The following is a 27,682-nucleotide window of genomic DNA, read 5'->3' on the forward strand; positions in this document are numbered from 1 at the left end:
AGTTATAGCCAGGTTCGCTTAGGAAATGCACAAACACGCGTTTTGAATAAATGTCATCAGGTTCGCTTGAGAAATGATCATGACGGGTGTTTGTGAAATAAATTTCATCAGGAATGTTTGAGGAATGTGCAGACATGTTTTGTTGAATATATTTCATCAGGAATTTTCGAGGAATGCGCAGACACGTGTTTGTGGAATAAAATTCATCAGGTTAGCTTGAAAAATGTACAAGAGACATCATCCTCAGACATGTTTGTACAATAAAGTACGACACGTGTATCTGGAAAATACGCCATAAGCTATGCTGAAGAGAGTACAATACGTCATGAGCTATGCTCAAGAGAGTACAATACGTCGATGCGAGTTCTCCAGTCCCAAGTGAGCGTTAAATCTATCTTTTGAAACACTTAAAACATATAGAAATAAGAATTTAGAATCAAATCATATACAAAACAGTTTATAATCAAAATGTGTTATTCATATCTGTATGACCAAAACGAAGCATTAAATTCCCCAAACTACACATTGTTAATGTAAATGTGACTTTCTGTAGGTTGTACAAATGGTCGATGTGCATGCCAATCATTGGTTTACTTCTATATTTTTTGTCTTTCTAGACTTATGTGTTGACATGTATTTCAATGAATATCAAAGTGTCAACCATGTGGATCGCCATTCGTTTACTGTGTGTGATAATTTTTCAGTCTCTCTTTTTTGACATTTTGGAATAGACTATCGACTTGTCTGAAGCTTACAGATAGCTTGATTCACATCATTACATGTGCAAATATTACCAAAGCTTGATTCACATCATTACATGTGCAAATATTACCAAAGCTTGATTCACATCATTACATGTGCAAATATTACCAAAGCTTGATTCACATCATTATATGTGCAAATATTACCAAAGCTTGATTCACATCATTTCAAGCGCAAATATTACCAAAGCTTGATTCACATCATTACGTGTGCAAATATTACCAAAGCTTGATTCACATCATTACATGTGCAAATATAACCAAAGCTTTATTCACATCATTACGTGTGCAAATATTACCAAAGCTTGATTCACATCATTACATGTGCAAATATTACCAAAGCTTGATTCACATCATTACATGTGCAAATATTACCAAAGCTTGATTCACATCATTACATGTGCAAATATTACCAAAGCTTGATTCACATCATTACATGTGCAAATATTACCAAAGCTTGATTCACATCATTTCAAGTGCAAATATTACCAAAGCTTGATTCACATCATTACGTGTGCAAATATTACCAAAGCTTGATTCACATCATTACGTGTGCAAATATTACCAAAGCTTTATTCACATCATTACATGTGCAAATATTACCAACGCTTGATTCACATCATTACATGTGCAAATATTACCAAAGCTTGATTCACATCATTACATGTGCAAATATTACCAAAGCTTGATTCACATAATTTCAAGTGCAAATATTACCAAAGCTTGATTCACATCATTACGTGTGCAAATATTACCAAAGCTTGATTCACATCATTACATGTGCAAATATTACCAAAGCTTGATTCACATCATTACATGTGCAAATATTACCAAAGCTAGATTCACATAATTATATGTGCAAATATTACCAAATCTTGATTCACATCATAACGTGTGCAAATATTACCAAAGCTTGATTCACGTCATTACATGTGCAAGTATTACCAAAGCTTGATTCACATCATTACATGTCCAAATATTACCAAAGCTTGATTCACATCATTACGTGTGCAAATATTACCAAAGCTTGATTCACATCATTATATGCTCAAATATTACCAAAGCTTGATTCACATCATTACATGTGCAAATATTACCAAAGCTTGATTCACATCATTACATGTGCAAATATTACCAAAGCTTGATTCACATCATTACATGTGCAATAATTACCAAAGCTTGATTCACATCATTACATGTGCAAATAATACCAAAGCTTGATTCACATCATAACATGTGCATATATTACCAAAGATTGATTCACATCATCACGTACGCAAATATTACCAAAGCTTGATTCACATCATTATATGCTCAAATATTACCAAAGCTTATTCACATCATTACATGTGCAAATATTACTAAAGCTTGATTCACATCATTACTTGTACAAATATTACCAAAGCTTGATTCACATCATTACATGTGCAAATAATACCAAAGCTTGATTCACATCATTACATGTGCATATATTACCAAAGATTGATTCACATCATCACGTACGCAAATATTACCAAAGCTTGATTCACATCATTACATGTGCAAATATTACCAAAGCTTGATTCACATCAATACATGTGCAAATATTACCAAAGCTTGATTCACATCATTACATGTGCAAATTTTTTCAAATTACCATCAATCAAAATCAATCCAACATCGCAAATATCAAATGCAATGGGTTTTATATACAAAATATACAAAATATACATTTTGTAGTTACTCCTGGTCGGTCAATTATTTCTCAAATTGGCTCGATTTCAGAATATATAGCCTTTGTGTTGATTATGATGTGTGGAATTATTTTCACATCCTTATTTAACTTTTGACCTCTATTTGGAGAAAATTTGAAATAGTTTATTGAAAAGACGACCAAAGTGTCGTCAGAAATAAAGATTTTTTCCCGATTGGAACTTCCTTTAATTCGGTATTTCCATATTTCTACAAGGGTACGATACGTTTTGAAATTTCCTCGGAGTTCGGTATTTTTGTTTTTTTACTTTTTAGACTAAAAATAATTCGATACAATCTTTGCAGCGCGAATCGATCGATACCATCATTGCTGAGCAAATCGATCGATACAATCATGGCCGTGGTCATTAACATGTTAATATATCGAATGTTAAAAACGGAACGACCATAAAATGACCATAAAATGACTATAATAAAAACGCGGCATTATTCCTACAGATAGTTTATTATCATTGCTCCACCTACAATACTATTATGAGTGAAAAACCTTCGTCTTCAATAGTTAGATGAGAGTAACAATGGCTTATTGATAGTGTTTGCATAAAGCAAGAAATGTGTAATAATTACCACTATAACGACTATTCTTTATTCAGACAATGACTTTGTTATCAGTTCATTTACCTTCATTATAGTTCAGACTCTGATATTTCGTGAAGATTGCACTATAAGTTGAAAACTCCTTTGATTACCAGGTATTAATGCAATATGAACTGTTGTTGATGATGGTGTCCCCTTTTCATGTTGATGTTCATTAATAGTTAGTCTCTTAGGGTAAGTTATTCTAATGGTGACAGACTTAGGGTAAGTTATTCTAATGGTGACAGACTTAGGGTAAGTTATTCTAATGGTGACAAACTTTTAGTCTTAGGGTAAGTTATTCTAATGGTGACAGACTTTTAGTCTCTTAGGGTAAGTTATTCTAATGGTGACGGACTTTTAGTCTTAGGGTAAGTTATTCTAATGGTGACAGACTTTTAGTCTTAGGGTAAGTTATTCTAATGGTGACAGACTTTTATTCTCTTAGGGTAAGTTATTCTAATGGTGACAGACTTTTATTCTCTTAGGGTAAGTTATTCTAATGGTGACAGACTTTTATTCTCTTAGGGTAAGTTATTCTAATGGTGACAGACTTTTAGTCTTAGGGTAAGTTATTCTAATGGTGACAGACTTTTAGTCTTAGGGTAAGTTATTCTAATGGTGACAAACTTTTAGTCTTAGGGTAAGTTATTCTAATGGTGACAAACTTTTAGTCTTAGGGTAAGTTATTCTAATGGTGACAGACTTTTAGTCTAATTTATTTTATTTTTTGTATGTTTGTTTGAAATTTTTAGTCAGTTGTTTTGTATGTATGTGATGTATATTGACACAGTTTTGGCTGCTGGATCCCAAATATTGTCACATAAACCTATTACGTATGTTTGGGTTGCTCACGTTATTTTGTCAATATAACGGAACTATATATATATATATATATATGTATATAAACAAGTCTAAATTGAAAACAACGTTCAAACCTATGATTGCGTTGGATAAAAACCGCAATTTTTATACGTGTGCATGCAAAACAAATTTCTTGGCAGATGGGTCTAAATACAGCACAAACAACATTTTCCAAAAGACCAAAAAAGTGAAAAAAGTATATTTTAACAAAACTCATTTGACTAGCAGGTCGAACAACTGATATTCTTAAACCCTGCTGACCGCCATTGGCGATTGCCAAATAAACGGATCACCAGTTGTAACAAAATGGATCTTAACTATTAATTTAATACCAAACAGAAAACAATAAACTTGCGGAAAAGATGGTATACCGCAAACAAAAGGTGCAAAAATTAGTACACCATATCCGAATTTCGACAATTAATGTCTCTTCAGTGATGATAGGAATCGAAACGGTATTTGGAAGGCCATATAATTTACCTCAATTTAGGATAGACTCTTGAATTTTGAAGAGTCGACAGTTATATATATGTATATATATATATAACTGTCATACAAGTCTGGTTTAGCTAGCTATAAAACCAGATTTAATGCCTGTACCAAGTCAGGATTATGACAGTTGTTTTCCACCCGTTCCGTTTGTTGATAACGTTTGACTTTGTCAGTTCTTATGGACTTCCCCTTTTTTGAATTTATATGTGCCTTGGAGTTCGTTATTTTTGTTATGCTTTTTTGTTATACACAGATCACTCTTGAAATTGTTCTGTATGTCAGAATGATTTTTTGTTGGTTTGGTTTGAATTGAATTATGTGTACTACACTGTCGACTAAGCCGGTCTCGCTTCTTCTGGAGTTCATGCGGCGCTGATTCCCTCAATTTGTTCGTAATTTATTCGTAACCTTGATTTGCATCTAGACACTTCTTTTGCTAAAAAAAATTTCAAAATTTTCGAAGGAAGCTTAAGTTTTCAGTTTCGAAAGCGGAATTTTATTTATGCTATGGTTGATGTGGTTAGGATTTAGTTGAAGTAAAAAAAAGGGGGAGGAAGATTTCAGGTCACACATCCTACATATATCTGCCATAGCCTAAGGCTTCGGTTCATCGAATTCCAATTTTTACATGTACTTTTTTCCCACTGAAAATTGATTTTACAGATTAATTGTATAATGTATGAGTTATTATGCCTGAAATTCCCGTGTTTTCTTTAAATTTCTATCATGATCAACGATTTTCAGCGCTTATGCAACCTGGAAGAGCTTGAACCTTGACTTCAGTGTTTTATCATATCTATAACATACACATGTGAAACTCTGAAAGTACAGGTGTATGTATTAGATACATTTCGAGGGAGTTAGCCCGAATGGGTGGGGTGTATCTAATTTACACCCAAGATAGTATTGTCGTTGCAGAATGATAGTTTTCAATAATTTAGGAGGCAGTGGGGGTGGGGTTTGGTGTCTTTAAGCGATTTAACCATATGATAAATCCAGGGTATCCAATTGCATTTAACGACATATTGATGTAAATTTAGCATACGTAAATTATGATTCTTTTAATACGCAGATTTAATACTTCAGATAAGTAGGGTAGATTTTTTCATCAAAGAAATTACAAAATATATCCTATTTAGTATTATGAAGTTTAATTATGACAATTTGGTTACCATGGAGGTTATTACCTGACTGATATTAACATCAGTTTAGAAAACAATAGATAGAATATATGTGAGGTCAGTAGGCGTCAGGTTTTTCCAATATTTTTATTGATTACTATGGTATCCTCTGCGGAAAAATGTCAACGTGTTAATTAATACGGCATAAATCAATTAGTGACAGAGAATCACAACTTGTATGTTCGTCATATACCTATTGTAAGTTTTATTGTTGGTTATATTACAGAAATGTCGACATTTCATAGTTGACAATGTTAACAAAAAGAAGCCGACCAATGAAGCGACATTTAATTACTTTACAGTGCGATGTAGTTATGTACGACGCCTCGGAAAGTTTCAGCGAATACATTTCATTTTTTTTTTTTTTATTATGAAATTGTGAATTTCTTTGATTAAAAATCCAGGTAATTATTCTAATTTAATTTTATACTAAAATGCTCCTATAAGTACTCCATGTATTTGCATAAAGGAAAAAAAAAAAACATTCCAAGGAGAGAAGGCACACACCCAATGGCATCCTAACCCCCGCCATATAATTGCATCCACGTTTAAATGAAAAACCATGATTAAGTTTTGGTGCATAATACGTCGATTTTAATCCCTGAAACACAAATGACCTCTTTAGGCACACAGAAAACTGCAATGTAAATATATAAAATACATTTACATTGTACTAATCACTAACAGGAGATGTGGTGTATACGTCAACAAGACGGTATCCCATTAACAAGTCGAACACTGACAACACAAGTCGTTTGACTTTTATATGAATCATCGAACTAACTGTACCCTGTGGAGAAATGTTTCACCTGTTTATTTATAAATTTAATGTTGCTTTGCTCTCGAATGTTAGAGCAACCTTGTAATTTCGAGTGACAAACATCATTTCCAGGAGATTTATCGCTAATTAAATGTTTCCCATTTTCACCTTACAGCTGATTTTAATGTTTATTTTATAGCAGAACTGAATGGTATGACGTCAAACAATGTAATTATAATAGCCAACCTTTGTCAGTCTCATTACATCTCGTTATTAAGACAGGAAATACCGCTCAGAAAGATTGAGAAAAATCTATAAATGTGGGGTAGATAGTCCTGATATAGAAATGTTTGTCCGTAGGAAATTTAATTTTCTGTCATTTGTAGAGTTAACATGGAATGGCAATATTTCAATGATTCAATTATTACATATTTCTTCGTAACAGAAGTAGGAATAGAGATTCTACATTGTAAAGCTTCGACAACATATTTGTAATTGCATATACAATTAATTTAACGAAAGAGCCTGGGTCTTTACGCAATAAAAATTCTCTGAAATAAAACTGCATAATATAAATATAATCGAAATCATTTCTCCAAAAAATACATGCAAATCATGCGCGGTTCTGGTAATTATAGAAGCTATAGAAAGTTTGGGTTAATTAAACTATTGTCTGTTCATGATTTTAACATTTCTCAATGCCACTTAATATCGGATTTTGACTTTCCTTGAGCAACACAAATGATGTCACTTATAGAGCAGGAAAAGCTTTTTCATCTACATCATCTGGATGTATCCCCGGTCTATATAGAGCAGGAAAAGCTTATTCATCTGGATCATCTGGAATCACCCCCGGTCCATGCTCGGATTCGTGTTACTCAAGCTCGATTTTCTGTTTAGTCATTTGAAGACTGATAGTATTATTGTTGTTCTTCTGGTCATGGTGTTGTCTGTTTAACTTGACTTGATTCGTCATTCATTTTGATATCTACCTCCTTTATTATAATAATGGTGAAAAAAATTCTGAACATTGAGAAATAGAAACAATAGGTTACATTGTGCATCTACATTGGATTTTATACCAAATAAGGACATACCAATACATGTGTCAGTTTATACCAAATAAGGGCATACCAATACATATGTCAGTTTATACCAAATAAGGATATAACAATGCATATGTCAGTTTATACCAAATAAGGACATAACAATACATGTGTCAGTTTATACCAAATAAGGACATACCAATACATGTGTCAGTTTATACCAAATAAGGATATAACAATACATGTGTCAGTTTATACCAAAGAAGGACATACCAATACATGTGTCAGTTTATACCAAATAAGGACATACCAATACATGTGTCAGTTTATACCAAATAAGGACATAACAAAACATTACAATACTGGTGTCAGTTTATACCAAATCAAGACATAACAATACATTTGTCGGTTTATACCAAAAAATGAAATAACAATACATGTGTCAGCTTATACTAAATGGTGACATACCAATACTGTGTTAGTTTTATAAATATCAAATAAGGAAATAGCAATATATGTGTCAGTTTATACTAATTAAGCACATAAAAAAAGGTGTGTCAGTATGTACCAAAATCAGGATTTATATCATAACAAAAAACGAAACAACAAATATGACAGATATTTGTCAACGAAATCCACTGAATAACATAAGTTTACCTATCGTTTATCCCTCTGTCCGCACGTTTTTAAATGAGCTTTACCGCGTGTAGAATTTGAACTCGACGTTAGGTTTGAATTGTATATCTAAAGAAAATGCAACGTCAGGATTTTCTCATTGATTACACAGTTAAAATGAAATAAAACCATAAATACGTCGCATTAAGTATTTGGCATCATTATATAACTAATTCAACATAAACACAGATTTGTTCATGGAAACAAAACAATATATACAGTGTAGTTAATATTCCATGATGGAAACTGTCTGAACTGGTAGGTTGTGTACCAATTCTATGGTGGCATTACAGTCTTATAAATACTGTATAATTTTGTGAATACGGAAAATACTTGTTTCGATTGGTACATTTTAAAGATAATAATTAAATTTGTCTGAAAATAAAACCACCATGACATGCAATTAATGATCCGACTTAACTAATAGATGAAAGAATTCAGGGTTCTCTCCCGGAGTGTTACTGAGTAAGGATTCAAAGTTCTCTCCCGGAGTGTTACTGAGAAAGGATTCAGAGTTCTCTCCGGAGTGCTACTGAGAAAGAATTCAGAGTTCTCTCCCGGAGTGTTACTGAGAAAGGATTCAGAGTTCTCTCCCGGAGAGTTACTGAGAAAGGATTCAGAGTTCTCTCCCTGAGTGTTACTGAGAAAGGATTCAGAGTTCTCTCTCGGAGTGTTACTGAGAAAAGATTCAGAGTTTTCTCCTGGAGCGTTACTGAGAAAGAATTCAGAGTTCTCTCCCTGAGTGTTACTGAGAAATGATTCAGAGTTCTTTCCCGGAGTGTTACTGAGAAAGGATTCAGAGTTCTCTCCCTGAGTGTTACTGAGAAAGGATTTATAGTTCTCTCCCGGAGTATTACTGAGAAAGGATTCAGAGTTCTCTCCCGGTGAGTTACTGAGAAAGGATTCAGAGTTCTCTCTCGGAGTGTTACTGAGAACAGATTCAGAGTTTTCTCCTGGAGTGTTACTGAGAAAGGATTCAGAGTTCTCTCCCTGAGTGTTACTGAGAAAGGATTCAGAGTTCTTTCCCGGAGTGTTACTGAGAAAGGATTCAGAGTTTTCTCCCTGAGTGCTACTGAGAAAGGATTCAGAGTTCTCTCCCGGAGTGTTACGGAATTCTGTGTTGTTTTTAAATTTCCGTCTTTCTTTTATTTGAGATTTCCCCCTTAGTATTCTACTCATTTTTTTTTAAATCTTCTTATTTCAAAGCCATATTATGCTTTTAATCTTTGTTTTGCTTTTAACTTTAAATACTTGATGCACTTTTATTTTGTTCACAAATTTATGAAGTCCATGTTTCTCTTGGCGGTTTGATTTCTTCTACAAATATGCACGTACATTGTAGCAGTATTTTATTAATCTGATACAAGCACAACGGAAAGCATATGACAAGAAATGTAAATGAAGTTGGGAAAGAAACCACAAGTTTCGACTGACAATAGCCTTTAAATAGAATTTAAAGTATATAAAAAATGAATACATTTGTTTCTATATTTTTCAGATACCAATGAAGATGGTATCTGCTGTCGTGTTGGGTGTGGTATGTGGAATGACTGGTATGATTGTAGCTGTTGTCATAGTAATAATATGTCGGACTTACCGGAAGCGAAAACATCGCACATGTCTGTCACCTTGTGGATATGATGCTGTAGGAGACTACAAACCACCGTCTTTAATGTCTGTTTCTGCAAGTTCACAGGTAGTTAAAACATTCTTTATTTGTCAGTTATTGTTTTATATAAGTTTATTTACTCATTTGATTTCACCTCTGTTTATGTCGTTAGAAATTTATCTCTGTGGTTCTTACGACCAAACTCTTTTGATATTAAGTTTGATTGGTTCACAGAATTTGAAAGAAAATTTATGCTGGAAAAGACTTTATAAATGTTAATGTTAATTATTTCCGACCTACGATAGTAGAGGGGCATACGTTTTCAGTATTTCTAATCTTTGCTCTTCGTTGCATTGAACAGTGTTATGTAAAAGTAACATTTTGTGGTTGATTGCAAATGAGACACCTATTCACTAGAGAACAAATGACACAGAAGTCAGCAACCATAAGTGACCGTATGGCCTGCAACAATAAGCAAAACATATACTTTCAATAGGCCCTAAAATGACACATGTGAAACTATTCAAACGAAAACAAAAATCCAACGGCCTGATATATGGAAACGCCACGTAAAACATTTCAAACGTGAAAACTAACGGTATTATGTATGTTCAAAACAATAAATGAAAACAAATATGATATACAACAACATCCGACAGCCACTGAATTACAAGCTCCTGATTTGGGACAGGCATACACAGAATGTGGCGGGCTTTAGCATGTTTGCGGGCGTCAAACCCTCTCCCTAATCTAGGTCGGTGGTGTAACAGCACAACATATTAACAGACAATAGAAATCAATTGAAAAGGGCTTAAAAATTCGGTATACCTTTTAGCACAAAAATAACTAATACGTGGTAGTTGTCTAAAAGGGAACAATATAAAAACAAGGAGATGAGGTATGATTGCCAATGAGACAACTATAAACCAAAGTTCAAATAAAGTGGATGTAAGCAATTATAGGCAACCGTACGGCCTTCAACAATGAGAAAAACCCATACCGTATAGTCGGCTATAAAAGGCCCCGACATAAAACAATATGAAACAATTCAATTGAGAAACTAAACTAAATAACAAAACAATTTACGAAAAACAAATATGACCGACATGAACCAACGACAACCACTGAACTACAGGCTTCTGGCTTTGGACAGGCACATAAAGAATGTGGCGGGGTTAAACATGTTGGTGAGCGCTCAATCCTCCCCTAACATGGGGAAGGCTCTTCATTGCCGTGATAAACTGTTTTTTATGTAGTAGGAAATAACTTTACTTCTGATTATAGCATTTGGTTGCAGTAAAACGTGTTTCCATTTTAGAAGGAATTAACTGTGATCAAATTATTATTTAAGAAGGAACAGTTGACCCCTCCAGAGCACATGAAGCTGATATCATCCACGATTTTTGAGGTTGTTCATGTTGCTGTTATTAAGATTCCTTGTAGTGTTTTGTCTTTTCGTCGTTTTTATTTAGGTCACATGATATCGAATACTGTTCTTATTCTGGTGGCTTTGATTGCAGTTTAGTATCAGTTCACTCTATTTAGAGTCATTTCAGTATCATATCACTCTATTTAGAGTCAATGTTAGTATCATTTCACTCTATTTAGACTCAATGTCGGTATAATATCACTTTATTTAGAGTTAATGTCAGTATGATTTCACTCTCATTAGAGTCAACGTCAGTATCATTTCAATCTCTTTAGAGTCAATGTCAGTATCATATCACTCTATTTAGAGGCAATGTTAGTATCATATCACTCTATTTAGAGTCAATGTCAGTATCATTTCACTCTATTTAGAGTCAATTTCAGTATCATCACTCTGTTAAGAGTCAATGTCAGTATCATTACACTCTATTTAGTGTCAATGTCAGTATCATATCGCTCTATTAAGAGTCAATGTCAGTATCATTTCACTCTGTTTAGAGTCAATGTCAGTATCATTTCACTCTCTTTAGAGTCAATGTCAGTCCTTTGAAAGGAGTTTAGAAAGAAATATGGCAAAATATAGCAGGTCTCTTTTCATTCCGAAAACGAAAGTCTATCGCTTACCTTCTAGAAGAACATGTTAGATTAGAAGTTCTGCTATGATATAGAATAAGTGAAAAAGTCACGTGTTCAGAAGAACATGTTAGATTAGAAGTTCTGCTATGATATAGAATAAGTGAAACAGTCACGTGTTCTAGAAGAACATGTTAGATTAGAAGTTCTGCTATGATATAGAATAAGTGAAACAGTCACGTGTTCTAGAAGAACATGTTAGATTAGAATTTCTGCTATGATATAGAATAAGTGAAACAGTCACGTGTTCTAGAAGAACATGTTAGATTAGAAGTTCTGCTATGATATAGAATAAGTGAAACAGTCACGTGTTCTAGAAGAATATGTTAGATTAGAATTTCTGCTATGATATAGAATAAGTGAAACAGTCACGTGTTCTAGAAGAACATGTTAGATTAGAAGTTCTGCTATGATATATTATGAGTGAAACAGTCACGTGTCAAAAATCAATAAACAATGAAAATCATATTTTACTGCAACATATTAGAACTTATGCAGATAATATGATATGTTTTATGTATTAGATACACCATGATATTATCGTAAATACAAATTGATTTATTTCAAGAGCGGTGGAAAACACTTCAGGAATCATATTGAAACGCATAAGTCGAAATCAAACTGACAACGCCATGACAAAATAATGAAAAATGACAGAATGACAAACAAGAGTCAACATAAAACATTGTGATGACTTAAACTTTACTACTTGGTACCCATGGCATTCGAAGTGATGACTTAAACTTTACCACTTGGTACCCATGGCATTCGAAGTGATGACTTAAACTTTACCACTTGGTACACATGGCATTCGAAGTGATGACTTAAACTTACCACTTGGTACCCATGGGTCAATAGCTTCCTTGTAAGCCTCAACCACATATCACGAAAATCATGATAGGAAAGGCTCTTGAATATCGTATCATCTGTATGGTCATGTATACTCTATATGCAGGTGCTGTTGGAAAAGAGAGGCAAAAGATAACAAAGGGACATTGCTTAAGAAGGGTGGCCTTTTAGTAATCTTATTTGATTGTAAAGCATGATATAAAGAGAGGCGAAAGATAACAAAGGGACATTGCTTAAGAAAGGTGGCCTTTCAGTAATCTTATTTGATTGTAAAGCATGATATAAAGAGAGGTGAAAGATAACAAAGGGACATTGCTTAAGAAGGGTGGCCTTACAGTAATCTTATTTGATTGTAAAGCATGATATAAAGAGAGGCGAAAGATAACAAAGGTACATTGCTTAAGATTGGTGGCCTTTCAGTAATCTTATTTGATTGTAAAGCATGATATAAAGAGAGGCGAAAGATAACAAAGGGACATTGCTTAAGATTGGTGGCCTTTCAGTAATCTTATTTGATTGTAAAGCATGATATAAAGAGAGGCGAAAGATAACAAAGGGACATTGCTTAAGATTGGTGGCCTTTCAGTAATCTCATTTGATTGTAAAGTATGATATAAAGAGAGGCGAAAGATAACAAAGGGACATTGCTTAAGATTGGTGGCCTTCTAGTAATCTTATTTGATTATAAAGCATGATATAAAGAGAGGCGAAAGATAACAAAGGGACATTGCTTAAGAAGGGTGGCCTTTCAGTAATCTCATTTGATTGTAAAGCATGATATAAAGAGAGGCGAAAGATAACAAAGGGACATTGCTTAAGAAGGGTGGCCTTTTAGTAATCTTATTTGATTGTAAAGCATGATATAAAGAGAGCTAGCGAAAGATACCAAAAGGACATTGCTTTAGATGGGTGGCCTTCTAGTAATCTTATTTGATTGTAAAGCATGATATAAGCAGGATATTCAATTACAACAAATGCCACCAGGGTGTAAATATTACTAACTTACTAAATTGTTTAGGAAAAAAAATCTCACAAAAATTTGAATCTTCTTGTATTAGAAATATTATTCGTTTTTGAATTTATCTCTCTCTCTCTCTCTCTCTCTCTCTCTCTCTCTCTCTCATGGTTTCCTAATTGATTGAATCTAGTTGTGCTGGAGGCTCTAAATGTTTCACTTAAAATAACAACTTTAACATATATCATTAAGTCAGAAGCTTATGAAATGCGTTAATATGCTTAAGGCTACATAGCAAAATTTTCTCTTGTACATGAATAGGATGCTAGAATTGTCTATAATCAGAACTAGAAGGTATTAGCGATAATGGTTCAATATATAACCTCTATTAACTCGTATTACCTTAGGGTTTTTGTTACATCGAGGTTAGTTAAGCTGATAGTAAAGACACTTTCCCACGCAAAAATATTCAAACAAAGAACTGTCATAAAACTTAGGCATTATTGCTGCTGGCAAATTAGAAAAAAACGAAATATTTTAAATGATAATTGTTAACAAATGAGGCAACATAATATCGTACATATGTCATCAAGCGTTTAACATTAAATGAACAAATTTTATCTGATAAAACTCGTTTTCATTATGACAATGTTATTTTAGATGTATACAAATTATCTGAGTAAGAACTATATCACGCGTAGAAATACCTAAACGACACGATAAATGACAACCGGTGAACTCTAAAAGAAGACAAATATCTAAAGAAGACGTCCAATTTATTCCTATTTCTATGCTTTTTTTACCATAAATTCTAACATTTAAACTATTTCGCCTCAAACAGAACAAACATAATTAATTTTATAATACATTTAATTCTACATGTTGTACATGTTGCAAACAAGGAAGCTATTCGCGCTTGCTCCAGTTTAAAAGCCGTTTGTAACCTCCGTATATCTGCTTTTGTTGTTCTGTTGTTTTGCTAGTTTCTTTTGTTCTGAATATTTTTTATATCGCTTTAAATTTGAACATGCATAAATTATAGATGGTTTGCAACTAGACGTTATGCAAACAATCAATCAATTACAGTGGAGGATCCAAGGGGGTGGGGTGTCCTGGGGTTGGAACCCCTTTTTTGACGATCAATGCTTTTGAATGGGGACATATGATTATAACCCCCCTCCCCCTTTTAAAAATGACTGGATCCGCCCCTGAATTAACCGTTTTCCTCGAAATGAATATTCAGTACAATATGTTCCATGACCTGTTTCAAACAGCGCTCTCCTACATTTTTGTACATGAAAAGCTGCATTAAGATTATCCTTTACGACAATTGTCTGACAGACTTCCTTGGAAAGGATTTAAACAATGGAAAACATTATTTGCTCCGTGAAATGTCCTCATGATATGCGCAAATATCTTAATTTGAGAGAAAAAGTATGCGTAATGCCTGTCTGCTTTGGCTTGATAATGCATTATAAAATTTTTTATGCAAAGTTGCTCATCCTGCCTTTTTTTATGCAAAGTTGCTCATCCTGCCTTTTTTTATGCAAAGTTGCTCATCCTGCCTTTTTTTTTTACTCAAAACTCTTGTCCTGCCTTTTTTCAAATTTCATCCAAGCCCCCCTCCCATAAAAAACAAATGGTAGCTCCCTAAACCAGAACCTACTTGATAAATCAAATAAAACATTTCATGTAATTCTGCACTGTCTGGTTTTCCAAATCATTATGATATTTTTTTTGTTAAAACGCAACATACTGATGGATTTTGAGATTTTTCAGACAAGAAGACGTATTCTATACGACTTTATTTTGTTAATAAGTTTCATTCTGTCTCATTGGGATTTGTAGGCGATTCCAAGTTACTTAGGGAAAACCTAACACCATCACGTTTTGCTTATGTCAATTCTTTTTATAAAGATCTGGATCGAAGGGTAATGAATTATTATCGGAATTATTTATAAATTAGATAAAAATGATTAGAATATCAATTCCGAATGAAGTACATGTTTTATGTGATGGTCGATATCGCCCAATGAAGAAAGGACATTATAAAATAATTTGTTGGAATATCAAGAACAAATTATTATCCAGTCTTATGTAATGAACAAGTCAGTATGTGCTCTAGTTGTACCCCGCGTAACTTGTTGCGAGGGTCACGGAAATACCGGGCGTCCGTCCGTGTGTCCGTCCGTCTGTCCGTCCGTGTTTCCGTCCCGTCCGTGTGTCCGTTCGTCCGGTCTTGTTAGCGTCCTCATAGGTATATTTCTTGCCAGATTTTTATAAAACTTATACTATAGGTTAATATCAGCAATATCTCGGACAAGTTCTATAATGGTGGACGATCGACTTTTCTTAAAAGAGTTATACCCCTTGGAAAAATTAAATTTATAGAAAATGGCCTCGTTAGCGCTCTCACGGGTACAATTCTTGCCAGATTTTTATAAAACTTATACTATAGGTTTATATCAGTAATATCTCGGACATTTTCTATAATGGTGGACGATCGACTTTTTTTAAAAGAGTTATGACCCTTGGAAATATTAAATTTATGAAAAATGACCTCGCTAGCGCTCTCACGGGTACAATTCTTGCCAGATTTTTATAAAACTTATACTATAGGTTAATATCAGCAATATCTCGGACAATTGTTATAATGGTGGAAGATCGACTTTTTTCAAAAGAGTTGTGACCCTTGGATATATGAAATTTATGGAAAATGGCCTCGTTAGCGCTCTCACGGGTACAATTTTTTTTATAAAACTTACTATAAGTAATGCCCTTTAAGGTCTGTTTGAAATATTTAGTATACAATAAAAAAAAACTTGTTTGTCCCCCGCATACGCTTTTTATTTATAAATTGTTTTAAAGAACAACAAAAAAGTGGGTTTTTTCAGTTATTGCCCCTGGATAGTTAAAATATGTGCAACGCTTGGGGTATTGGAACTATGTTCTTTTATTATTCTTGTCTTCTCTATAACTCCTTCGTTCCTTGTATCAGACACTTACAATTATAAATCAGGTATAGTACAGACTAACAGCAACACTAGACAGATAAAATAAAATTGTTTTAATCGGTGCAAACATTGATTTTGTTATCAATAAATTAAAACATAACTTAATTTTATTTGTAAACATCTATGCACATTTATAGTTGTACATTCTGTCTACTTATATTTGTAAACAAATGTATGCACATTTATGGATGTACATTCTATCTACTTATATTTGTATAAAGCTATGCACATTTATGGATGTACATTCCGTCTACTTATATTTGTATACAGCTATGCACATTTATGGATGTACATTCTGTCTATACTTATATTTGTAAACAGCTATACACATTTATGGATGTACATTCTATCTACTTATATTTGTATACAGCTATACACATTTATGGATGTAAATTCTGTCTACTTATATTTGTATACAGTTATACACATTTATGGATGTACATTCTGTCTACTTATATTTGTATACAGCTATGCACATTTATGGATGTACATTCTGTCTACTTATATTTGTATACAGTTATACACATTTATAGATGTACATTCTATCTACTTATATTTGTATACAGCTCTGCACATTTATAGTTGTACATTCCGTCTACTTATATTTGTAAACAAATGTATGCACATTTATGGATGTACATTCTATCTACTTATATTTGTATATAGCTATGCACATTTATGGATGTACATTCTGTCTACTTATATTTGTAAACAAATGTATGCACATTTATGGATGTACATTCTATCTACTTATATTTGTATACAGCTATGCACATTTATGGATGTACATTCTGTCTACTTATATTTGTAAACAAATGTATGCACATTTATGGATGTACATTCTATCTACTTATATTTGTATACAGCTATGCACATTTATGGATGTACATTCTATCTACTTATATTTGTATACAGCTATGCACATTTATGGATGTACATTCTGTCTACTTATATTTGTATACAGCTATGCACATTTATGGGTGTACATTCTGTCTACTTATATTTGTATACAGCTATGCACATTTATGGATGTACATTCTGTCTATACTTATATTTGTATACAGCTATACACATTTATGGATGTACATTCTATCTACTTATATTTGTATACAGCTCTGCACATTTATGGATGTACATTCTGTTTTAATAACTATAATTGTAGCCTTTTTTTAGCTGCAGTATAAGAACAATAAACAGTTTCATGCCGAATACAAAAAAGTTGATATTGACCTAATATAGTATATGTTTGTGTGTATTTTTATATAAACGTTACAGTTACTAATATAAGATAAACATGATTGATTCATCTTTATAACGATATCAACGAATCAAACAGTAAAGTAACAAATCAGCAATGAGTTGAAGATTTTGTCGTTGATTGTTAATTTTTGATGGGCTCCGTTATATTCAGTTTACTTCTTTTATATACTTTGTAATTTAGAACATGACATATTGTGTAGAAAGAAAAACATGTCTTTTGTTGGAAGACCATACTATGTTGACCTCTAGATATCTATTGTTTTTTGTTGTTAGGTTGCTGTTTCATTGACATATATGTCTAACACCTCCTCTAATTCTGATAGATGACTTCTCGAGCCGTTAACAATACATTCTGTTTTCCTATCCAATTTCATGTCAACATAAACTACATGTACCACATAAAGAGAATTTCACTACAAGATAACAACACTACTTTATATTTTGTAAAACTATTTATATTTATTCTTAGATGACAAATGCTTTAATGTTCGATAGTATGATATTAACTGCTCATATTTTTATGGTATAGATAATTCCGCTACATTCAAGCAATATTTTCACAATGATAATGACTTTGCCCACACAAATAACCATAAAATACTGTAACAAATATTCAGAAAACGTTAAAGCAATATATAATAGGTAAAAAACACTCTGACCTTTCAGAAAAAAGTACAACTACATTTTTCAAAGTAAACGATGCTTGATGCCTTTACGTCAGGAACCAAACGTTTGGAATACTCAAGTTACATTTGGACATCGATGTTTATAGATATATGGGATGCTATATGACGGAAAACGCTTAAAAATAAAGAACAAATGTGTGTTGGGAATACCGATTTTGTTTCCAATCTCCGAACTTATTTTGTATGTATTTTACTGCTACAATATACGCATATTATGAATTTGTGATGAAGTTCCGTTTTTGTTCTTAAATTGGTCAGATAAGATTAGTACTGATAAGATTAGTACAGATAAGATTAGTACTGATAATCATGGGTACTGTTTTCCCTATTTATTCGTTGCCAAAATAATTTTCCAGCAGTGATATTCATTGAGTGAGTTTCAATTTTCAAACTGGTGTGGCGCTTACTGACTGCTGGTAAAATGATATCCCCAGGGTTTACTTGCATGTAAATTACATCTTGTATAATTATACATTCCGGGCTTAATTACATCTTAATAGCAAAATTATTAGAAACCAAATGCTGAATATTGAATCACTGACTTCTGTTATAAAATACACATCTGACGTATAAACCTAAAAAATTTAGAAATCATTGACAAGTGAAAACAAAATGAATAGTGTGAATTCTAGGAGAGGATGTCATAGACAATGAACTTTTAGTATTTTATGTACTTATTCGCTCTCCACATATCTTAAAATACATATGTTTAATAAGATGGTTTTAGATTTTAAGTTTTCAAAAATGTATATTATCTAAGCCCCTTTGAACATATATGCATTCCCAATTGTTTTATCTTTTGCATTCGCACAATTTGTACAGAGCACGTCTACTGGACCACGGTGTTTTTGTTTTTATTTTTAAATTCATGTCTTAAAACTATTTTTTTAAAATTAAGAACTTTACCCTCTTAACTATTCGTGTAAATATTCTCCATTACCCAATAAGGGGTGTTCCTAAGATAGGAAGCTTATACATAAGAAAGAAAGAAAGGAGAGTAGGTGATATCATCGGGTTTAGCAGTTTCACTGACACGCGTTGAAATTGCATTAAGTAAACAAGATGGGCATGCCTTTCATCTTCTTTGTTCAGAACCTCTTCATTTAAAAATACAATAAAAACAAAAACAAAACAGTTCATCATTCTTTTAACTTTTGTTGAATACCTTAACCGCATTATCAAAATTATCACTTGCTTTAATATGGCCAACCCTTTAATATAGTGTCATGTTACCAACCGTCTAATATAGTTTTATTTGAAGCTGACTACGATGTCCTTTGATTACTTCAAATTATCAGCATACAGTAGTTTTATCTTGACATCAGCAATTAGTTGTAATTATTCAGGATGTCGAATTGATCAATTGTCATCTCCTTATAAGTATCATTAGAATCATAGCTGTATTACTAAACCATCAAAGTCGTTCCTGAAATAACTAAACAGATCAAAAGTTCTTCATTTCACGTTTTAAATCTGGAGGTGGAAACAATAAAGTTACAATCAAAAATACAGTAATACACATATTATAGACTCAAATATAATGTCTTTTTAATGACATATCTATATTTTCATATTTCTTATTTTAATCAAATGGTGATCATAGACTGCTTATCTAAGTGCAGTAGAGGCATCTACTTGATTTACATTGTAAGAATTCAATCGCTTTTCATTGGCTACAAGTGATCAGTTTCACCATAAAATCTTAAATTACGACTAAAGTTGATCGTAAGTATACTGAATTGTTCATGACTAACGATCAACTCTAGTCGTAGATTTTTTGTGAAACTGACTAAAGGCATTGAATTTTTGTTCTTTTCATTAGACAATAAATGTGTTTATTCTTTTGATTTTTAAAAATGTAACAAGAAATGATACTTTATAGATAAAGCTTGGCTGCTTGGAAGTTACAACAAATGCAACCAAAAGTTTAGTTCTAAGTTCGGTGACAATGGTGACCTACATTCCTTTGTCGGGATTAAGCGTCTTGTTTGTTCCTTTATCTTACTCTCTCTGCTTAATTCTAATGTATTAAATGCATATTTATATTTGGTGTTTCATTCCTACGATGTACTACACAAACCACATCGTTTTCAGTAAAGATTTATATGAGATAAAGAATTTATAAGTGAAACTGGTTTCCTCGTTATGTAAGTTAGACGAGGCTACCACACTAAAACACTACGTTATGTAAGTTAGACGAGTTCACCACAATAGAACATACTACAATTGCACAGTTAGACGAGTCCACCACAATAGAACACACTACAATTGCACATTTAATTATATCAATGATGCATCCAGATGCCCATTAAACTCTATTCATTTAATCATGACGATAATTTATTGATACTCTTAGCACCAAGTTGAATACAAATATTTCTTAATGATGTCTTCTGAAAGACATAAATTGTCATAGGAAGCGAATACGGAAGTGAATTGTTCATTTACTGTGAAATTAAGACAGTTTTTCACCATTATAATTCTAACTTCGCTTGAAAGTGAAACAGTTACATCATTCAAGGAAGGACGCATGACTAATATCTCCATTTTATTGGGCGTCATATAAAGAATAGGATACCAGATGATCACGAGGGATACTCGCCATACGTAAAATACTTTTTATCAAACGATCATGTAACATGCTCGACGAATAATAAACATTAAATCATATGGTCATTGGAGAGCTCACGACAAACTCATTGGAAAACTCATGGCAAACATGCTACCAGACGGTCATTGTAGAACCCGTTACAAACATGATTTCACATTGTCGATGGAGGGCACATGACAAACATGCTACCAGATGACTATTTGAGAACATGTGACAAACATGATACCGATAATCAAGGGAGAACACGTGATAAACTTGAAACCAGATAATCATTGAAGAACACGTGATAAACATGAAACCAGATGATAATCGGAGGGCACATGACAAACATGATATCAGAGTACCATTTGAAAACACGTGACAAAAATGGCATCAGATGATCATAGGAGAGCAAGTGACAAATATTATACCAGATTATCATTGGATTTCAGGTGACAAACTTGATGTCAAATAATCAATTGAAGGCGCGTTAGAATAAAGATATCAGATGATCATTAGAGAACGCACGAAAAACAAGATATTAGGCAATCATTAGAGGTCTCATGACAAACATGTCTTGATATCAGATTATCAATGGAGGATGAAAAACATGACTAATAAATGACAATGTTCATTTAGATCTTAACATTATCTGAAAAGTCTAAAACTAAAAAAGTTAAGTGTTGTTTATACTTGAGACCATCAAAGTATCAGCTGATCATTGGAGGACTCAGGACAATTTATTATTGGAAGATGACCAACATGAAAATGCACATGGTATCAGCTGATTATTGGAGAATGACCAACATGAAAATGCACATGGTATCAGCTGATTATTGGAGAATGACCAAAATGAAAATGCACATGGTATCAGCTGATTATTGGAGAATGACCAACATGAAAATGCACATGGTATCAGCTGATTATTGGAGAATGACCAACATGAAAATGCACAAGGTATCAGCTGATTATTGGAGGATGACCAACATGAAAATGCACATGGTATCAGCTGATTATTGGAGGATGACCAACATGAAAATGCACAAGGTATCAGCTGAAAATGCACATGGTATCAGCTGATTATTGGAGGATGACCAACATGAAAATGCACAAGGTATCAGCTGAAAATGCACATGGTATCAGCTGATTATTGGAGGATGACCAACATGAAAATGCACAAGGTATCAGCTGAAAATGCACATGGTATCAGCTGATTATTGGAGGATGACCAACATGAAAATGCACAAGGTATCAGCTGATTATTGGAGGATGACCAACATGAAAATGCACATGGTATCAGCTGATTATTGGAGGATGACCAACATGAAAATGCACATAGTATCAGCTGATTATTGGAGGATGACCAACATGAAAATGCACATGGTATCAGCTGATTATTGGAGGATGACCAACATGAAAATGCACATGGTATCAGCTGATTATTGGAGGATGACCAACATGAAAATGTACATGGTATCAGCTGATTATTGGAGGGCACATGACAAATAAGCTAACAGATGATCATTTGGGGTCGTATGACAAACTTGACCTTAGATAATCATTTGAGGACGCGTGATATACCTGATTTAAGATGAGCACTTAAGCATTGCTGAATACAAAGGAGTTGTCGAAAAGCATGTGACATGTTTGATACCAGCAAGTAATTGACTGATGAATGAAATATATGAAAACATTCAATGGAGGACGCATGACAAATACAAATATTAGGACATAGCATTGACAATTATTTAAGATAAACCTCATATATGATGTAGGACCATTCTTTAAAATTTGATGAAATATATTGAACAGTTTAGCATTGAACAATGCAGGTTATACCTAAGATCAGTAATCATAGAACAATGTAGATCATAGAACAATGTAGGTTATACCTAACATCAGTAATCATAGGACAATGTAGGTTATACCTAACATCAGTAATCATAGGACAATGTAGGTTATACCTAACATCAGTAATCATAGGACAATGTAGGTTATACCTAACATCAGTAATCATAGGACAATGTAGGTTTTACCTAACATCAGTTATCATAGGACAATGTAGGTTATACCTAACATCAGTAATCATAGGACAATGTAGGTTATACCTAATATCAGTAATCATAGGACAATACAGGTTATACCTAACATCAGTTATCATAGAACAATGTAGGTTATACCTAACATCAGTAATCATAGGAAGGCGTAAAACATGTATTCCTTTACATTTTCTTTATGAAATTTATGGATTTTATTGTCCTATCTAGTCATTGGAGGACATACTACGTACTTGGAAACATAAATAATAAGTTTAAGTATATTAGTTCTATATTCAGACGGGAAACATGATCACAATGTATTAAAATATATAATATACATTGTCATCTGATGACGATGGCGCCACTAACAGACTTCATTTTCTAGTGTCAGTCCATTTCCCCGTCGTTCATCCCGGTTGACCTATGTAGCATAAACTGTTTTCTGCTCTTTGGTCGGGTTTTTGTCTTTTTGACACATTCCCCATTTCCATTCTCAATTTTACACATTATATTGCGAGCTAATTTGTTCTCGTCCTGAAATATTAGCAACCGAACTTTAAGCTAGGGACCAGCTACTGCCTTGTTATTTCAAACTTATTTCTCTTTGCTGTTTTGATAAAGTGTTCATTTAACTCTATATACATGGCTTGAATGATGTACGTTTTCTACTGAAGCCAAAATTATTCATTTTTAAATTCTCTACATGTATATCTACATGTATTTCTCTATATCTACATGGATTTCTCTATCGTTTAATGTATGTGTATTCTTCTGTTTATCGCTTTTTATGATTTTGGTTTCATTTCTTTTTCGTTTTTCTAATTAGTTAAATTGTTTGTGTTTGTTTGAATCATTGTTTTTGTTTAATCTTTTTTAATTCAAAGATCACTAATATAGTAAGCCAGCATCAGTTATACAATGTAATATATATGTTATTTATAAACCGAAAGATTTTAGCCTTGATAAATTGATTTGATAACGATTAAACACAGATGTGACATTGTTACAAGTTTACATTAAAGTAAATCTTTTATTGTAAGTCAGGGTTTATAGTAAAAATGACAGGACAGTATGGGGATATGTTTAAATCGACTGACTTACAAATCTTTAGATGACGACACCATATTGTCTGCTAGAATTCCAGTCATCAAACTTATGGTAAAGTAAATTTTCTGTAATCCAATGTAATATTTGGATATTATATACATATGAGTTGATGTGATTATGTCAATATGAATAATTTTTTACTGTTATAAAATCTGTCGATTGTATTTTTAGATAATATGGCGTCGATATGTGTAAAATCTTAATGATACTTTGTAGTCTTTATATTTTGGAAAGTATTAAACAATCTATCATAAATTACAATGCATATATTTTCACGTTATTTTCTTTCCAAGTTTAAAAGTTCACTGCAAATTTCGGCCATTACCAGTTGGAATGTGTTTGGATGCACATCCGTGTACCTTGTATCTTTCTTTGTAGATACAAAGTAGTTTTGTTAAATATTTCAAACTGATTTTAAGTTGTTGATGATAGTTTTTCAAATAAAACGTGGTTTTGTGTTCATTTCATACGTTGGATTTTTATGCAATGTTTTGTGTTTGTTACGTAACTAACCAGTAGCTTGTTTAGGATAGCTAAATCCGTTAAAGGTAAATTGTCTAAACTTAGTTTAAAGGCAATTACATGATTTGTAAATTAAAGATTTAAATAAAGAAGTACAAATATGTTAATCATGCCAACACCGGTTGATTTGTATCCGGGTGGGTAGTACTCTTCTTGACTAAAATCCATACAACAACGGAATCAAACAAGAAATGTTTTCGTACATAGATAATGAAGATTGCTAACACTTTAATTTCCAGGAAATTACTCATTTGTGAAGAAATCAAGGTCGGTTAATCCCTGATATCTTATATTAGTATCTGTTTTATCATACAGCTAATCACTACAATTACATTGGTTATTCCAGGATGTTCATCTGTCAAAGGAGTCAAGGACAGTTCAGCCAAGGTCTTCTACAACATCTCGAGGCAGCATCTCTACAATGTCACGTGGTAGTGTTAGAAGCGATCCCTTTACAGAAGACACAAGTAGTATTAGTGCGCGTAGTGACACTAGTGTTGATAGCTTTGTTTTTGACCCGTCTGTTGGTAAATCATATTTCACTTATTTTAATTTCTACAATAATTTCAAAGGATATATTAAACCCATAATATTTAATCGATGATATTTATACCTGCAAACAAAATGATAATATGAACAAACACAGTAATTCAATGACTTTTTGACAATTTTTTTTTTATTTGGTGTTGCTGTTTAGAACCCTTTTTTCAGTTTTCTTTTTGTGTGTGAATATTAACCTGTAAATGTACAAATGAAGAATAGTGAGTAACATATCTTGTTTTTTAGGTGTTATTCGACCTGATTTATATCCAAGGAAAGATGCAGTTTTACAGCAGTCTTCGCTAGATCAATGTCAAGGTCGACTACACATAAGACTTAAATATGACTTTAGAACTTCAGATGTCGTTATACATTTAATTGAAGGTAAATGTTATTTTGATTATTTGAAAGAAAGAAAAATAAGATATTAAAGCGTCTATGTTTAATAAAAGAATAAGTTGCCTTAAAAATCTACATTCGAGACGTACGTAATATCATATCTATTGTTATGTTTGATGGATACGCAAATAGATTTCTTAGGAACCATTTGTGCTCCTAATATAACTTCAGTTTATGTCATATTTGTATAAGACACAGATTCAATACAAGGGCTTTTAAAGAAGACAAAAAGACAGTCATCTTCATTTAACCTCACTTTCCGCTGTACAGATTTCCATTCAATGTTAGCGACGATGTTGATCGTATCTACTTATATCTCATAAAAGAAAACGCAAAAACAATTGGATATGCTTCATACTTTGACTTAAACATCGACAATAAAGAACGATTGAAAACTCACATAACCTTAACCAGTAGAAAAGAAAGGGAATTTTGTACATTCGAAACAGCATTTGAGAAGCACCTGCATTTGAAGTTATATAGTATACATGTGGTTGTTTATACAATATTCTTAAGTTCTCAGTGGTAGATACAACACGTTCGTGTTTTCTTCCATGCTTTTCTTCTGAGAGAGAGAGTTGCTGCATACAAACAAAATACTGAATTCAGAGTTTTTATTGTAAGTGATTATGATATTTTATGTACGGACGTCATCATGAATAAGTACTACGGTATATGAATGTGTGGCACAGTTTAAAACCGATATCTTTTGCTCCTGTCGTTTGTTGTCCGCCATCATAAATTGATAATTGTTGTGCCACTCGAAGACCGAAATCGATGTGTGCATACGCATGTTCACAAGGCAAAATATAAGAAAAAAAAATCTGTGATGTACAGATCCAATGTGAAGAGTTGCTGTTTAATGTTATACTGAACCAGAATCCGTTTCATTCATCATTTATGTATCACATAAGACTTGAATGTACAACTTATGACCCGCCTACTTGAAGAGTTTTGTAATTTTTTGTGTAGTGCACTAAGTGGACGATGTTTGTTTTTTGAGCTTTTTTATCTTTTGTCGTGTTTATGTTCTGCCTGTCTACGACTTGTGGTACAAACTGCGTCCTTGGTATGTTCTTACCTTTTATAAAAGGTTTATCAGTAGGAATTTCCAAATTTTTCAACATTCTTTTTGCAATTTCATGTCAGTTTTGACCATGAAATTCCGTTGAAATAAATTAACACATTTGTAGAACATAATAGTCATGGATGCCTAATTATTTTTCAGCTCAGGAACTTTGTTTGCCAGAATCACGAGAAGCGGAAGTAAGCTTCGGAGATCCTTACGTAAGAATCTGCATGTCACCGGAAGTTGATGAACGAATCCGTCAATCATCTGTCAAGAGAAAGACTTGCAATCCGTTCTTTAATGAATATTTCAAATTCCCTGTGACATTTGATGATGTTCGGGATAAACAAATTGTTTTTCTTATCTACGATTACGACAAATTTTCAAGACATAAATGTATAGGAGAGGTACAAGTTGATCTAGGGAAAATAGACGTCAGCAACAGTGTTGAAATGTGGTGCGACATTCAAAAATATCAAAAGGTAATTCTATTATTTAAGCATTCTTCCTGTTCAAAAATAGCTTCTCGCCCACGAGTTAATGATAATTAACAATAGCTCTAACTATCAAATATTGGCTCAGTTTATATTGAGGAAAATATTTTTTATGCATAGTTTACGTCAGAATTCGTTGTAACACAAAAGTGTCAAGGGAAACTTTATAAGTTAATAAAAGTTTTATTTTCTATAAGCAGGACATGCGTTTCCGGAATAGAATTTCATAAGGTATTAATGACTTAAGCCAAAAGATGTCTACACCAAAAAAAAAAAAAAAAAAAAAGAAAAAAACCTTGCAAAGCATCAAATTAAAACGGGTCTAATCAGAAACGATAAAACCGACTGATGTCATCTTTGCCGATACAATTCGCAACGTTT

General features: G+C 32.9%; 1 protein-coding gene across 2 annotated transcripts in view; it reads left to right on the forward strand.

Annotated features, from left to right (window-relative positions):
* The window catches only part of LOC127725191 (synaptotagmin-C-like), a 56,764-nt gene that overhangs the window by 15,659 nt on the left and 13,423 nt on the right, over nt 1-27,682 (forward strand). The window contains exons 2-5 of one of the 2 annotated variants that reach the window (XM_052232051.1): nt 9,606-9,803; nt 25,146-25,326; nt 25,586-25,723; nt 26,967-27,289. In XM_052232051.1, the coding sequence (XP_052088011.1) occupies nt 9,612-9,803; nt 25,146-25,326; nt 25,586-25,723; nt 26,967-27,289 (834 nt within the window). In that variant the 5' untranslated portion in view covers nt 9,606-9,611. Of the gene's footprint in view, nt 1-9,605; nt 9,804-24,163; nt 24,329-25,145; nt 25,327-25,585; nt 25,724-26,966; nt 27,290-27,682 lie in introns of those variants that run through there. The other variant, XM_052232052.1, reaches the window with a different exon arrangement.

The sequence above is a fragment of the Mytilus californianus genome, unplaced genomic scaffold (assembly GCF_021869535.1).
Source record: "Mytilus californianus isolate M0D057914Y unplaced genomic scaffold, xbMytCali1.0.p SCAF_15, whole genome shotgun sequence".
Classification (NCBI taxonomy): domain Eukaryota; kingdom Metazoa; phylum Mollusca; class Bivalvia; order Mytilida; family Mytilidae; genus Mytilus; species Mytilus californianus.